The 16689-nt window shown below is 36.4% G+C and overlaps 2 protein-coding genes across 3 annotated transcripts; both read left to right on the top strand.

Annotated features, from left to right (window-relative positions):
- The first annotated feature begins 730 nt into the window (after positions 1-730).
- On the top strand, positions 731-6334 carry umps (uridine monophosphate synthetase). Its single transcript, XM_084420901.1, has 6 exons — positions 731-1008; positions 1206-1359; positions 2444-3115; positions 4765-4940; positions 5433-5547; positions 5708-6334. The coding sequence occupies exons 1-6, from the start codon at positions 841-843 to the stop codon at positions 5881-5883; spliced, it is 1461 nt and encodes a 486-aa protein (XP_084277027.1). The 5' UTR covers positions 731-840; the 3' UTR covers positions 5884-6334.
- Positions 6335-11601: 5267 nt separating this feature from the next.
- On the top strand, positions 11602-15126 carry cryba2b (crystallin, beta A2b). 2 transcript variants are annotated; one of them, XM_084421382.1, is made up of 5 exons: positions 11602-11983; positions 12248-12432; positions 13836-13977; positions 14149-14291; positions 14905-15126. In XM_084421382.1, the coding sequence occupies exons 2-5, from the start codon at positions 12272-12274 to the stop codon at positions 15050-15052; spliced, it is 594 nt and encodes a 197-aa protein (XP_084277508.1). In that variant the 5' UTR covers positions 11602-11983; positions 12248-12271; the 3' UTR covers positions 15053-15126. The 2 variants fall into 2 exon arrangements, with proteins under 2 accessions (XP_084277508.1, XP_084277507.1); XM_084421381.1 differs by having other exon boundaries at positions 11880-11987.
- The last annotated feature ends 1563 nt before the right edge of the window (positions 15127-16689 follow it).

Below are 16689 nucleotides of genomic sequence, written 5' to 3'. Positions count from 1 at the left end.
ACATTAAGCGTTTTGTCCCAACGGAAGGAGAATCCTTGAGTATGAGGTATTGAAGGAAACCGATTATAATCCCGTTCATAGAGAAAAGCTGATAACATGTAGGCTACACAGGGAAAGTAACAATGAAGTTATTGAATGAAACATAAACACAGCTTTTGTGTGTTTATCATCTTTTCCGCATTTATACTGACAGATAATCATTTTCATTTTATGAATGAATGGCTTGCTCTAACTGTTGCTGGTCTTCGTCAACAACACGCGCTTGCACCACCTGCTGGTGAGGTGAACTAACAGCAGATGGAGAGTATGCTCGGCAATCTACTGCTTTTCCTGCAGGTCCTGGATGTCAATGTTGAATTTACTGTCGAATTTGAACCACTGAATTTGTGGAAGCGAATTTGCAAAGCGAAATAAAATGGACCGAAAATTGCCTGTTGAATATTATAGGTTGTATTTTTAAACAGTTTGCATATTTTGGAAGTGAAATATGAAAGGTGAATATGGATTATTTAATTTTTAATAATGAAAATGTGTTTGAAATGTTTTTAATTGAAATATTCACAGCTTAAATATTCAACCATGTTGAATTTCAGCCCATAAAAATGCAAGCCCTAAAAATACAATGCACTAAAATGCAAGCATGGTTAATGCAATGCCTATTTTTTTTCAAGTAGTGCAATTCAACAGGCTTTTTTATTTCAAAAACATTTGACATTGTTTTACTTCCATAGTATCACGTGTGTGTGTGGCTTACGTTGCGTCACTGAAGCGGAGTCTCGCGCGAAAGAATCCTCCTACTACCCGCAGTCCCGCACTTTAGTCTACACTGTTTAGCGGAACATGACTGATCAAACTGAAATGGATGACACAAGTATACATAGTTTAATCCTGAAACTACACGACATCCAAGCCGTCAAATTCGGAACTTTTAAGCTTAAAAGTGGACTCACTTCGCCGATCTATTTTGATCTTAGAGTAATAGTGTCCCATCCAGCGTTGATGAACCAGGTAACTTAACGTTACGTTAAACACGTGCTCACTTTGAGTAATGATATGATAATACACTGTTATTTCAAAAGTGTGTAATCGTACATCATATCCTGAGCATTTTCCTACCAAGAATGTTTTAGAAAACAAGCCCTTAAGATCCTTCTTTAATTGGATATCATTCGTTGATCATAAAATCATATTTTGTTTGTGAATAGGTGGCAAGCCTTCTTCACAAGCGTGCTGAGGATGCAGGGGTTCAGTTTGATAGTGTGTGTGGTGTCCCTTACACAGCTCTTCCTCTGGCCACAATCATCTGCTCTACCAAGCAATACCCCATGCTTATTCGACGAAAGGAGGCGAAGGACTATGGTATAATAGTGCAAATTTAATTCCACTCCATCTGTAATCTGTTTACTGTTTAAATTTCCCTAAACCAAAAAATATTAGGACATTGAAGACACACTTTAAAATTGTGTTAGGTAGCAACATATCAAACCAAGCAGCATTCATCAAAAAACAAAATCATAAAAAAAAACATAAAAAAAAGTTTATTAGGTTTTAAGTATAAAGCAGTAGATTTGATGTTCAAAACAAGAACTGGTAGAAATATATACCTTAAATACAAAGCAAGTCGCTTTGAATTAATCCATGTGCCAAATGCGTAAATGTAAAATGAATGCAAAATTAATTTTCTAGTTGACAATGTTCATGGAATGTCATGTGGTTTATTTGTGCCTTTAGTGTCCAAATACATCTTGAGTTGCTATATTAATCATTTAGATTTACAGATAGTTTTTTTTATATATTTCATGGTGCGATTTGCAGTGTGAATGAACTGTATTATTATAGTTTACTAAAACTAAAATCATAAAGGATTTTCGTTACTTGAAATAAACAGTTATTCTATTTATCTTCTATATGCATTTATATATTAAATGGAAATAAAACATTAAAAATTAGTATTTCTCATTTCCATTTAGTTTAAATTGAGGTACTAAAATAAATAACTGAAATAAAAAACGAATACGAATGACAAAACAAATATTAAATAAATAATATAATGGTAATATATTTTGGATATGCATTGACACATTAAACTGTTACTGCTCAATATTTAATGTATGATGTTCAGAGTTTACATGAAGACAAAATGTTTACGTCCTCTGGCACATTTTACACGTACTGCAGTCAACACACTTCTGTTGTCCTTTTTGCTTCTGTTGTTGTGGTTTACCATTTGTTTTGTTTTTTCTTGTTATCTTGACTTTTACACTGTCTCTCTATGTTTGTTGTCAATTTGAATGTTGCACCATGAAATGGTATTTCATCCCCTCTGTGTATACTTGTATAATAACGGTCTGACAATAAAGCTCTCTTGTATAGTAATTTTATTTATCTTAATGATACTAAAATAACACTAATCTGAATTGACTTGTGTTTTGAAATTCCCCAGGAACGAAGCGTCTCATCGAGGGAACCATCCACCCTGGTGACAGATGCCTAATAGTAGAGGACGTAGTGACCAGTGGCAGCAGTGTTCTAGAAACCGCTGAGGTTCTAGAGAACGAAGGCCTGAAGATCACAGATGCAGTGGTGTTAATGGACAGAGAGCAGGGAGGCAGTGCCAGGCTAGCTGACAGTGGCATCACTCTACATTCAGTCATTTCTGTCTCCAGACTTCTGGATGTGTTACTTAAATCTGGCCGAATAGACACGGCCACTTCTCAGAACGTTGAGAGATTTGTTCGAGAAAATAACACCTACGTATCAGCAAAGAAGAATGGCTGCTCCACCCCTAAAAAGGGCTGCAATGATCTCAGCTACGGGGCTCGTGCCGGGTTGCCAGACACTCACCCCCTCGCTGCCCGCCTGCTGAAGATCATGGAGGACAAGAAGAGCAATCTGTGCGTGTCTGCAGACGTGACCTGTTCTGAGGAGCTGCTGGAGATCGCTGTGACGTTGGGGCCACTGATTTGCGTGTTGAAGACTCACGTGGACATCCTGCAGGACTTCACTGCAGACGTCGCCAGCAATCTGAAAGAGTTGGCTATTAAGCACAACTTCCTGATTTTTGAGGATCGCAAGTTTGCAGACATTGGGAACACAGTCAAGCATCAGTATGATGGTAGGTGTTTGTTTCAGATGGTGGTGGATGTGGAGCTCTTGGAACTGACTAGTCTTAAATTTAACTTGTATAGTCTGCGCTAGATATTCATAGACCAAAGTGTTTGTGATTTACTGGACAAGGTTTAAGAAACAAGGATTATGGGGGTCTATAAAAGTCTTAATTCGCCCAAAAATTAAGGCCATAAAAAGGTCTTAAAGGGATACTCCACTTTTTTTGGAAATAGGCTCATTTTACAAGTCCCCCCAGAGTTAAACAGTTGAGTTTTACCATTTTCGAATCCATTCAGCCGAACTCTGGGTCTGGCGGTACCACTTTTAGCATAGCTTAGCATAGATCATTGAATCGAACAAGACCATTAGCATCTCTCTCAAAAAAATGACCAAAGAGTTTCGATATTTTTCCTATTTAAAACTTGACTCTTCTGTAGTTACATCGTGTACTAAGACCGGCGGAAAATGAAAAGTTGTGATTTTCTAGGCTGATATGGCTAGGAACTATACTCTCATTCCTGCGTAATAATCAAGAAACTTTGCTGCCGTACCATGAGTCCAGCAGGCGTAATGATATGACGCAGCGCCTGAAAATAGTCCCCAGCTCAGTAACTTCCAACGTGACCGGGACTAAGTTTGTCTAACCTATTAGACCTATTTTCAGGCGCTGCGTCATATCATTACGCCTGCTTCACCCATGGTACGACAGCAAAGTTTCTTGATTATTACGCAGGAATGAGAGTATAGTTCCTAGCCAGATGCTAATGGTCTTGTCCGATTCAATGATCTATGCTAAGCTATGCTAAAAGTGGTACCGCCAGACCCGGAGATCGGCTGAATGGATTCGAAAATGGTAAAACTCAACTGTTTAACTCTGGGGGAGTTGTAAAATGAGCCTATTTCCAAAAAAAGTGGAGTATCCCTTTAAATCAGAGCAGAAAGTCTTCTTGTTTTAATCATAAAGTCACTTAATTTTGGTCAGTTTCACAGAAAACAAGACTTCATATTTTGTCATTTTGTATCTCCAGTAAATGCATCTTGATTTAAGAATCTTCAGACATAACACTAGAAAACAAACTGGAAGAGAGAAACACTGAGGAAGAACGTCTTTTTTTTGCAGTGTGATCAGAAGTTACAGTAAAAGTTATTTTCATATTATAGAAGTTGGGAGCAGATTCAATGAATTAAAATGAATTAAAGTAATGGATATCTGTTGAATATTTCCAAACTTTGAAGTGTTTCTAATGCAACTCAATATAACTCAATAATATATATATATATATATATATATAAAAAAAAATTCTACACAGTGCTTGTTTGTATATGTCTGGATTCTTAAAGGGATTGTTCACCCAAAAATCAAAGCTCTGTCATCATTAGCTCTCCTCCATGTCATTCCAAACCTGTATGACTTTCTTTCTTCTGTGGAGCAATCTTCATGCAGAAGTTCACCATGCAAGGACATTTTAGAGAGTCCAAAAAAAGCATACAAAAAAGACATTTACAAAAAAAAAAAAAGATTCAGATTCCTTTTATTGTGTTTCACAGGAAAAATAGTCATTAGTCATACAGTTCTGGAATGACATCAGGGTGAGTAAATGACAGAAATGTCTTCTGCACAAATGTTGTTCACATAAAATATTGTTGTTTTTAAAGGTGGTCTCTATCGGATCTCCTCATGGGCGCACATCATTAATGCCCACGCATTGCCGGGTCCGGGTGTGCTGCAGGGTCTCGGTGCCGTCGGCAAACCTCTGGGTCACGGCTGTTTGCTCATTGCTCAGATGAGTTCCCAGGGTTCCCTTGCAACAGGGGATTACACTCGAGCAGTGGTACGTCTTCTACTCTCTGCGAACGCTTCCTCACTTCCAGTAACCCTTGTTTATTATTTCGTATCAATAATATTCCTTTTTTCTCCTTTAAATGTTTCAGTATTGTAGGATCAAGGTAATGTCCTTAATTTTTGTCCTGGCTTAGTCCTTTAAAGTCGACATGAAATGTATGTTCTTTTCTTCCCTATTGTGACGTATATCTAAGTGAAATGGGTTCTCGAACAAGAAAATAATATAGGGCGGGACTTGATTTTGTCCATTGGGAATTGATTGGATCATTGTGGACGGTTCGCTATTGCTGTGATGTCATGTGAGTGACGGGTTGTCCCGCCCTCTCGCCAGTAAACATGTCATCAGAGAAGAGATGTTGCTGCAAGAGGGGAGGGGAAGTTACTTTGATTAAGGATTACGAGGGCACATGGTGACTTTAAAGACCTTCTGTCTCACTTATTATTTAAGCCACTTATTTGAGTTGATTGAAATGTCTTTTAGGTCAAGATGGCTGAAGACCATTCTGATTTTGTGTTTGGATTTATAAGTGGATCGAAGATCAGTGACAAGCCTGGTCTGGTTCACATGACTCCAGGAGTGCAAATGCAGACAGGAGGTACATTTTACTAGCTTTCATGTATCTCCCAAGTGTTTGGATAGAGAAAGATCTTCTTTTTTTTTTTTTAAAGAAGCTCAGAAATATTGTCTAGTATGTTTGCCTGTTATTAGCGATTAGATACCTGTTGTTTTTAATGTAGTCATCTTTTGTTCTCCAGGGGATGGACTTGGACAGCAGTATTCAAGTCCAGAAGATGTGATCTGCACTAAAGGCTCTGATATCATCATTGTGGGACGAGGTATTCTTGCCAGCCCAGATCGGCTCCGAGCAGCAGAAGAATACAGGACGGCAGGCTGGGAGGCATATCTGAAAAGACTCTCACAGGCCAGCTAATGAAAGAAAAATTTGAGGCCTGTTAAATCATGTCTGGTCTTTATAGCTCAATCATTCCCTCCACTTTAATACTAACATGATTCAGATTACTCCCTCCTTGTTTTTGTTCACTTGGTAATAAAATGATGCAAAGCTGAATTTTCAACATCATTACTCCATTCTTCATTGTCACATGATCTTTCCGAAATTATTCTAAAATGCTGATTTATTGCTCAGGAAATATTTCTTATCCATGTTGAAATTGCTTTTGCTGCAATAATTTTTTTTTTTTTTTTTTCTGGATTCTTGGATGAATGGAAAGCATTTATTTGAAATAGAAATATTTTGTAATATTACAAATGTTTTTACTCTCACTGCATCCTAGCTGAATAAAAGTATTAATTCATTTTAAGTATTTTAAGTATTTTATATTTTTTGTACTAAAAAAATAAACCCCGAATAATGACAAGTTAAAAGTGTGACAACTTGCCTTCATTTCTCTTCTGCTTTAAACATGTAAGGCATTTCCACCATTGTCAAAGCTAAAAATTACCCATTTTGAAAGGATCTCTAATCTTGTCATCTCTCGTCAAATCCAGTAGGGGGCAGAAGCACACCAGCTGTTTTATACCAGTCAAGTGTTTTGATAGCCTAAATAAAAAAAAAATGATTGGACAATAATATTATAACTGGATGACAAGTCGCCCGCATCATTGAAAATATGGCCTTTCATTTTTATTTAGATTAGCCGTAGGCTATTGCCCATAGACTATAAAAAAGGAAATGTTGCCCTATTTTCATTGGTAATTGTGTAGTTACGGTTTAATGGCATTAACAGCAGTGAGACATGCTACCCATTCTAAAATTTGCAAAAGCTTTTATCTTATTTCTATAATAATAATAAAATTAAGTAGAATATGGAATGTATTTATAAAATTCATTTGCCACTCATTTGCCATTCATTTGACAAATAATTGCATCAGTTTATTTAGAAGGCTCTCTTTTTTTTTTTTTTTTTGCCTTGCCTTGCCTTGCCGTAAAGAGCGGAAACATGTACAAATAAATAACATGAACTGAACAATATTCAATCGCATATTTTGCTCGGAAGTGTTTTTTTTTTTTAAGTTTTAAGTTTTTTTTTTTTTTTTTTAAGAGGTCATCTTTGTACGTCCTCGCCTGACCTCACGCGCTCATCCTCTCCAGATGTCTCAACGCATTGTATCTCGACGAAACGCGAAGTGGGTTTGCATAGAGCGACATGATTGACATAATAGAGAGAAGTAATCTACTGTGGACCTCCCATTTGACTCCCTGTGTCAATATTGGATGAGAGGAAAGTGCCGTGTGACAGGTGTCCAGGACAGAGTTCCGCGCGCTCAAGACAGAGAGCAGATCAATGCATTTACTCGCGTGCACGCCATATAAAGCTAAAGGCCTCAGCAGATCTGTGTGCATTAACGGTCGCTATTATAACGCTTCTGATTCGCCGAATGACACGGTAAGTTTTGTCAAGTTTTTTGTAAACATTTTAGTTAATGCACATTGAAGTAGACTAGGCTACTTTAAAATGTCATGAAATGTAGCCTATATTCATATTTTCATGTTCAAGAACATAATGTTTGTATTGTTAATGAAAGTTACCTGAGAAAATAATTGTTCACATGATCTACTGTTCTTCTTTAGGCTACTGATTTTCAGGAAAGAGGACAAGTCATCATCAGAAACCAAATGAATTAATGGACGTCAGAATGGATGTTGTATAGCCTATGTGCTTTCTGTACTTGTATCACGTTGAGCCACACGCACAATACCTGCAGATGAAATGGTTTTGTTCGTTCGGCTCGCGTTACGCAGATGCAGACACGCGTCAGTAAAACACCATGAGCAGAGCAGCGGGATCCACGCAGACACTGGCATCTTCACTGCTGTCACAGTCTGTTCAACGAGACTTAACCGTGTTAAAACAATGAATAAAACGCGTATAATTTGCTGAGTAACTATAATGAATAAATAGCCTAGCTATGTCGATATAATGTCTTATTTTCATGTTATTCATTTGGTATTTAGACAAAAGGAAAACTCTGCTTGTTAAAAATAGGCTTATAGTCTATTCTTGGGCTATGGTTTATAGACGTCTATTAAATTTTCACTGACATTTGCCTTGTTTTAGCTATGGCTACCTCTTGTAATACTGCGAGGCCATCATTCAGGCTCCCAGCAAGCAATTTTGCGTTTAAAAGACGTCTAATAGCCGTCCAAACACAGCCCAGACGTCTATAGGCTAAAACAAGGCAAAATTTGGACTGTCAGTGAAAATTTAATAGACGTCTAAACAGCCCAAGAATAGTCATCAAATAGATAACAAAGAAATTTAATGAGTGAAGAAATGAAACCAAACACCTTGTTTACTTTGCTTACATGATGGAATATCAAACATCTCGCAAGTTATTTTGGCAAAAACGACATGTAACCAAATTCAATGTTATTTTGGTTAGAAGTGGGTTACTCATAGCTGGACTATATCGGGTGTTTAGTTAACCTACTGTGAAATGACGGCTATTGCTTGCTGGGCTAGTTTATGAACTAAATTAAAACATTTCCATTAAGCTGAATTACAGAACTATTTTCTAGTCAGATCTTTGAGAGAAGCCTAACTGTTGAAGAACCAACGTGAAAATATCTTAACTAAATATGTTATTGTCTTCCTTTTCATAATGGAGGCGTGCAATGTACATTATTCTGAATTGTTACATTATCTTAATAAAACAGAAATAAAATTTTAAAAACAAAAAAGTGCTTTCTCAATTTGTATTTTTATTATTATTTGATACATTTACCGCTCTTCTTGTGTTGCAACCAACGCAACAGACAATTATTGTTTCTGAATTAAGCATATAGGTATTGCATTATTCCATAAAGTGCTTGGCAAACAGATAGCCTACCTGCTGGACAGGAGTTGCCTGTTGGCTATGTGGCAGTTAAAAGGGTTACTGTTGAAAATGCAAATTATGTTTTTTTTTTTCGTTTTTTTTTCTTGCCCTTGGCAGTAGATTAGATGGAAATGTCTGTCTCTGTCTACCATGGCCATGTTCTGCAGAAGCACCCGTCCTTGTGTGCTCAAACACATAAAGGACATTATCAGAGCAGATGTCACCTGCACTTAGTTGTCTGGACCTGTCCACATTTGCCCTTAGAAGGATTAGTTTCCATGGCACCCTAAAGAAAACATCATCCAGCACTAACTATTCAAATAGCACCGACCAGTTTCACTGCACCTTCACAGCTGTTTGTAAACTGGCAAAGTAAATGAATGACAATCAGGAAAAACAATATGCACACCTAGGTTTGATGGTGCCGTGCACAGCACGCAACAATAATGAACATTTAAAACATTTATTTCATGAAGTTTATCTTCGCATCGTAATAAAATGTGGCTGTATTACAGTTAGATTCGTGCTCAATAATGAAATGTAATATGATATGTCAAAAACTGCTTTTCTGAGCAATGACACCGTACTCCTGGAGTGACAAGGAAGCGTCACACTTTCTGATTTGCAACGGATTGATTTGCATGTCAAATCACTCTGACAGTTACACTGGGTTTTGCATATGGGATCTTTACCTTGAACACACACTCTTACAGTGCATCATCATCTGATGATGTCATCAATTCCTCATCTCTTATGCTCATTAAAGCTGCATACTATAAAAAAAAAGTACAGTAAAAACAGTACTATTCTAAAATATGATTAAAATATGCGTATTGTGTTTTAATATAGGGTTGTAATTTATTCCTGTGGTAAAGCTGAATTTTCAGCATCATTACTCCAGTCTTCAGTGTCACATGATTTACTTCAGAAATCATTCTAACATAATGTTATATGCTGATTTGGTGCACAAGAAACATTTCTTATTATCATCAATGTCGAACACAGCTGTGCTGCTTAATGTTTTTGTGGAAACAATGATATCTTTTTTTTTCAGGATTTTTTGATGAATAAAACAGTTGTCGATGAACAGCAAAATACTTTTTGAAAAATAAATATTTTGTAATATTATATGCCTTTTGATCATTGTAATGCATCATCATCATCTCTCTCTCTCTCTCTCTCTCTCTCTCTCTCAATATATATATATATATATATATATATATACAGTATATATATATATATATAAAGAGAGAGGGGGAGAGATGATGCATTAAAGAATGCATTAAATTGATCAAAGGGATATATTAAAAATGTATATATATATATATATATACTGTATATACACACATGCATATAGTAGCACAGATAAATTATGACATAAATTCAGATTATATGTATATATATCTGTGTATGTATGTATGTATGTATGTATGTATATGTATTTGTGTATATAAACTATAGCACAGAGAAATTATGACAAATTCAGATTTTATGTAAATCTGTGTATGTATGTATGTATATATATATATATATATATATATATATATATATATATATATATATATATATATATATATATATATATATATATACAGTGTGTTGCCATATATATGTTGCCTGAATTAATGTCATAATTACAGTATGGATGTATAGCCATAGCAACCACCCAGAATGGTTTAGTGCAGCTGCCTAGCAACGCCCTAGCAACCACCTAGCAACGCCCTAGCAACCGCCAGGCAACACCATATTAACCACCCAGAATACCCTAGCAACTGCCTAGCAACACCCTAGCAACCACCTAGCAACACCATAGCAACCACCCAGAACACCTTAGCAACATCATAGAATCCACCCAGAACTGCCTAGCAATGCCCTAGCAACCACCCAGAATACCCTAGCAACCGCATAGCAACCCCATAGTAACCCACTAGAAACACCCTAGCAACCGAGTGGCAAATTTTGCCACTGCAAGCACCACGACATTCTAGTTCTAGAGTTATAATTATATTATTCCTCTCTTTTTTTGTATCATGGCGTGTGGGATGTAACTGGCTATCCTGAGAAAATGAGTGTGAGCTCAGATCTGCCAAATCAGGATAACAGGACAACAGCAGTGCGCCCTGCATCTCTACAGCACCTGTTCTGCACGCAAACAACGCCTAACAGGTGAGAACAATCACATATGCATGCACCGACATACTGTACATAATATTCATGCCTTGGCTTATTAGAATATTTTATAGGGTTTGGATTCCAACATAATTGTCTATGTCTTGGCCATGAATAATAAAACGTAATGCTGTAGTGATAAAGGTCATACAAATGTACTTAAATCCAGAGCTACTGGTCATGCAATAAAGCATCACACCACAAGATGTCATCAAAAGGGCTGGCCAATGAACAATCAGTTTAAGTATAAAAGTCTATTTTCTTTTGATTTCTATTTCTATGTTCTAAATTACATGACACTTGCTTGATTATGATAAATCTGACTATGCTTATCACATTTCAAAAGTTACTTTTATGATGTATTATTAAAGTTGTTATTTATTGTACTAAAACAGCTGTATGCCCTATTTATCCGAACAGCTGCAATCATTATAGATAAAAAAAAAGATCTGTTATTATTATCTGTTGTGAATTTGGCAATGGGAATTATACTCTCTCAAATGTAGTGATTTCCCCCCTATTACATGCATATATTGTTGTTCAAATGATCTCAGAAACAAAAAGAGAAGATTTGTGTTCTGTATTCTGTGTATTATAAATTCTAATATGATTAATGTTCAACATCATTACTATAGGTCAACAACAGCCAGTTCTGCCCAGGGAGAGCATCCACAAGCAGGCACAAGAGAGTGGCCACGGACGGCTCAGCCTAATCTCCAACAATTCTGCTATTATCTGCCCTGTCCAATCAAAGTCTCGTGTCAAAGCATCGCCATTGTGAATAGCCAAGGGTCCAGCGTGGGGGCAGAGAGTGGCGTTTTGATGAGTCAGTGGGTCTAAGACCTCCACAATAGGCCGCACAAGGCTCCACAATAGTGAAGGCTAATGCGGTTTTTCTGTTGGCTGCTGCTGAGTGTGCAGGCCTGATGCGCATTCTGCACTAAATGAGGGGCCCTGTGCTATAAAAACACTGGACAAGGGCTTGGCCACCACATTGATTATACTGGATCTGTCCCACCTCAGTACGTGAGTATGCCACTGTCTCAGCCCTTCAAAGTGAAACATCGGATTCCTGTACAATGATAAAGAGCACAGACAGAGAGAAAGTGATCTTATTGAGCAAAAAAAAAAGAAAAAAGATCCTGCTAGCAGGAAACAAATACTGTCGAAACTTTATCCAGGAATCAGTTTTCACTTAATCTACCCAGGAATGTTTCACAATGGTGCATGAATTCACGCTGTGGTCTCGGTTATGACCCTCTCCTCTCCTTGTTTTCCCGGTATAGAGAGCGCGGTGATCGACAGCAGCCATGAATCCGCAGGAGCAGTTGGAGCAGAGGGGGAAGTTTAGGATGACTGTGTTCGAGGAGGAGTTCTTCCAGGGAAAGAGCTGTGAATTCTCGTTTGAGTGCCAGAACATTCTGGACAGAGACTTCAGAAAGATTCGCTCCATTAAGGTGGAGAACGGCCCGTAAGTGTAACCTCTGGATGTTTAGAGTTCATTCTGCAAAGGGTGAAGCAGGGAGGATGTATGACTGCCATGTTTAATATTGGAGATATATTTTTGATTGATTAATATAGTGAGATATTTGTAAAATTAGAAGTAATATGTGCTCAGATATATAATATACATATACAAAACTGTTCCAAATATTTTTTTCTTTTGTTCAGCAAGGATGCATTAAAATGATCAAAAGTGGCAGTAAAGACATTTAGAATGTTACAAAATATTTATATACCAAATAAATGCTGTTTCTATTCTATATCCTGATATCCTGAAAACACAAAAATATTTAACAGCACAACAGTTTTCAACATTGATAATAATAAGAAATGTTTCTTGAGGACCAAATCAGCATATATATATATATATTCATACAGTAGTGGCCAAAAGTGATGTCCAGCTGATAGGAAAATGGACATCTTTACCCTTTATTCAACTATTGTTAAATATTTGTTAAAGATTTAGTAAGCATATTGTATAATTGTGCTTAGAGTGAATTGTTTTATTTGTGATAACACATTTTATTTGTGTAAAATTGTGCAACATTATTTTTAGCCAAGCTGTCATACAAATAAATCATGAACACAAGCAAAAACAAGAGAGAACCAACAAAATATAAATCCCCAAAAAAAATTCTGCAAGCTTTTTCTATGTTTATGTATGTATATATATATATACATATTGTTGTTGTTGTTTTGTATTACTTAAACATGCCTATATTAGAATTAAAGTGACTATTTGCAACTGTCATAACATACATTTAGCAACATACTTGATAGCCAAACATTATGCCATCTGCACAATGTCCCACAACACCAGCAATTTAATTGTCATGAACAGCATTTCCATCTGTAACTGAAGAGTTCAGATGCAAAAGCCTCTAAGTGCCATCTGAAATTTTCTTCTAGAATGATCATTTTTATCAAGCTTGTATATTTAAGTTCAGTAATTTCACTTGAATGACAATTCATAGGTAATTTTCATTGCCATTTAAGTGAAATTACTGAACTTAAATATACGAGCTTGATAAAAATGATCATTCTAGAAGAAAATTTCAGATGGCACTTCAACTATATAGTCTTCAACTATAGTCTGAATGTTTTTTTTTATAATATATTTATATGTATATTTATACAAACTGGAACAATGACAGAGAGATAGCAGAGATCGTGTGTGCGGCTGGCAGCTGCCGGGTGTGTTGTGGCTGTCTGTGATGATGACAGATGAGCTGATAAAAGAACACAGAGCCGCTCATTCAGCCCTCACCATCGTGTTTGCCTTTGCCTTTGTGTCCTGATCAGCAGCGATCATTGCCATGTAAAACGATGTTGCTTCATGGTTTGTGTTGACTATGACATTCTGTCTCTCAGCTGGGTGGGGTACGAGTATCCTGAGTTCCAGGGCCAGCAGTTTATCCTAGAGAAAGGAGACTATCCCTGTTACCAGGCCTGGAGTGGCAACAGCAGTTACAGAACAGAGCACATGCTCTCTTTCAGACCTATTAAATGTGCTGTAAGTTGATCCCATTATGCCAAATCTACAAAGACTTTCTCATACGGCTTCTTTCATCATCTCAGCAATCTCTTTGTTAAAACGGCACATTAGGTTTACTTCATAACGAAACGTCCTCCTAATCATCCTGGCGTGATCTCATTTCCCATACTCACCCTTTTCCCCCGACAGACCCACAGTGACAGTAAGATTACCCTCTATGAGTGTGAAGAATTCATGGGACGTAAATTTGAGATGTGTGAGGACTATCCCTCCCTTCAAGCCATGGGTTGGTGCAGCAAGGAAGTTCCCTCAATCAAAGTCAACTCAGGAGCGTAAGTCACCTCATCACTCTTAACAACATCACTCTTGGGAAAACAAAAACAAATTCTATATAGAACCCTAGAGTTCTTGACTCAGTTGTAAACAACCACTTAAGCCAAAAAGGTTCTACAGCGTATAAGAAGAAATGTATTACATGATTGCAAATACTTTCATGTTTAACAGGTTTTTTCTATTTTATTTCTAGTCATAGAATATTCATAAAAATGTAATAATGAATTAAAACCATAAAAAAAGTCCATAAAATGATGCCCATCTGACAGAACCCTATTAATATAACTATATTTAATACATTTTGTTTTTTAAATGTTTGTAACAAAATATGTACATACATACTGCATATATAAAAACATATATATATATATTATTATTTAAAGTCAGTTTAATATAATTTTACTTGAAATGGCTTTTTGTACTTCAACTTTTTAACAGTGTATATATATATCAGTAAATGTCTTCCAAACACATTTCTTACAGAGTGTGTCCTTTGTGGATTTCCTATTCTTTGTTACAAATAGTGCATCACTTACGTAATGTAGCACCTCCCTGCACACAGTCTTATTAGTGTGCGGTGCAATAAATGAGATTTGCCCTTTTCCCTGGCAGCTGGGTAGGCTATCAGTTCCCTGGTTACCGTGGATATCAGTACATCTTTGAGAGAGACAGACGCCAAGGAGAATACAGATGCTACAACGAGTTCGGCACCCAGGCACACACCAATCAGATCCAGTCTATGCGCAGAATTCAGCAATAAGACCCCACACCATTATGTACACATCATGTCATGCCATGTCATTACTATAGGCAATAAAGACATTATTTAAACTATGGTAAAAGAGTGCTTTTTGCCTTTTTTTTAAATAAAAACTTCTCTGCTCAAATCATGGATCTGCTAAGTGGTAATTCTTGATGTAAAAAACAAGCAGGCCGGATGCTTTTTAAAGCTATATGTAATTAGAGCAGGCCTCCCATATTTTAAAAGAAATGTAATCATGCAGAAATTTTGGCAAGTTTTTTTTTTTTTTTTTTTTGAGATAGACCATATTCAATGGAGGAATAGGCCACTTCGTTACATTTAACAATTAGGATGTTTTACACCATGAACACCTCCAAGTCTTGCTTAATGATGTCCTACACCATCTGGGGGATGTGAGACTGTGATATTTCTAATAAACAAGAGCATGAGTACATTCATGTTAGCGTCATGTTGTTTTTTCTTTGTGGACCTGTTTTTTGGGGGATTTTAGCTATACATTTACATTTATACAAAATAAAATAAACATATTCATATATGTATATATTCAATTTCCTATAAATTACACTGTAAAAATATATTGTTGGTTTAACTTAATTATTATTTAATAAGTTACCTGGTTGCCTTTTAAAAAAAAAAAATTTAAGTTAGGAGATTGGTTTAATCAACAGAAACCAAAAATATTATCTAAACCACATTAATTATCTAAGTTGATTTGACAAAAGAAAAAAAGTTGCGATAACAAATCATGAAAATATTTTTTTTAGTGTAGAAATATAAAAAGTGCTGTCAATAAATGTTTAATCTTTAATGTGTATAAAAGTGAATTGAAAACATCTTTCTATTTTACCAACTATTTTATTTTACATATTTATTTAAATCATCTATTATAGCCCATTAGTATGGAGAATTAATTTAAAAAAAATTTGTTTGTTTATAGGCTACTTGCAAAATTAGCCATTTTTTATTCTCCATGGCCTAGGGGTGAAAGTTCCCACGTGTTGTCACCAGTTTGGGTTTTGTCTGGAGCTGTCCGAGGTCCTGACCTTTGTGGATCAAATAATTGCCGTACATATTCTTGTCTGAATAGGCCAATAACGTTTTTCGTTGATGAAACCAGCCGAGGTCTAATGCAATGGACGGATCCTTTTATTGACGAAGGGTTAAAGGAAGTACGGTTTCTTTTTCGTCCAATCAAATCGTTTGTAACACTGGGATCCGGGTGTGATTCCGTCTCTATGTTTGTTGTGTGTAACCGTAACCGTTCAGGACTCTAGCAGTATTTGGCTGCACACACCCACTTCCAGAATCAGAGTAGTTGCTGTTTGAAAACTTGCTCCCACACCCAGTCCAGGATCTCCTAATAAAATGTTCAACTGTATACACCTTTATCAAATACACATTTCCCTACGAGCTGATTAAAATTGTAGTGCTGGTTCTTAGTGCAGTGGTTATAAGACAGACAAGAGTGCTGAAAGCAGCTGGATCTGGGACAGACATAACAGGACGGGGTAAGTGAACTCATTAAGGGAGCAAATCAGGAAAGAGACCAGCACTATTTTAGTAAGGAAATGGCAGATATTAATCACTATTCAATTTATAATTCAACTTTAAAAAATTGCATTGTTGAAATGTTT

The sequence above is a fragment of the Rutilus rutilus genome, assembly GCF_951802725.1.
Source record: "Rutilus rutilus genome assembly, chromosome: 10".
NCBI classification, from domain to species: Eukaryota; Metazoa; Chordata; class Actinopteri; order Cypriniformes; family Leuciscidae; genus Rutilus; species Rutilus rutilus.
This window is presented reverse-complemented; position numbering and strand designations above follow the sequence as displayed.

Excerpts from the sequence above, each read along its gene's own strand:
- cryba2b (XM_084421382.1), top strand. The coding sequence starts at position 12,272 with ATGAATCCGCAGGAGCAGTTGGAGCAGAGGGGGAAGTTTAGGATGACT. Across the intron at positions 12,433-13,835 it reads ATTAAGGTGGAGAACGGCCC|CTGGGTGGGGTACGAGTATC; the intron begins GTAAGTGTAACC and ends TCTGTCTCTCAG. Across the intron at positions 14,292-14,904 it reads ATCAAAGTCAACTCAGGAGC|CTGGGTAGGCTATCAGTTCC; the intron begins GTAAGTCACCTC and ends TTTCCCTGGCAG.
- umps (XM_084420901.1), top strand. The coding sequence starts at position 841 with ATGACTGATCAAACTGAAATGGATGACACAAGTATACATAGTTTAATC. Across the intron at positions 1,360-2,443 it reads AAAGGAGGCGAAGGACTATG|GAACGAAGCGTCTCATCGAG; the intron begins GTATAATAGTGC and ends GAAATTCCCCAG. Across the intron at positions 3,116-4,764 it reads AGTCAAGCATCAGTATGATG|GTGGTCTCTATCGGATCTCC; the intron begins GTAGGTGTTTGT and ends TTGTTTTTAAAG.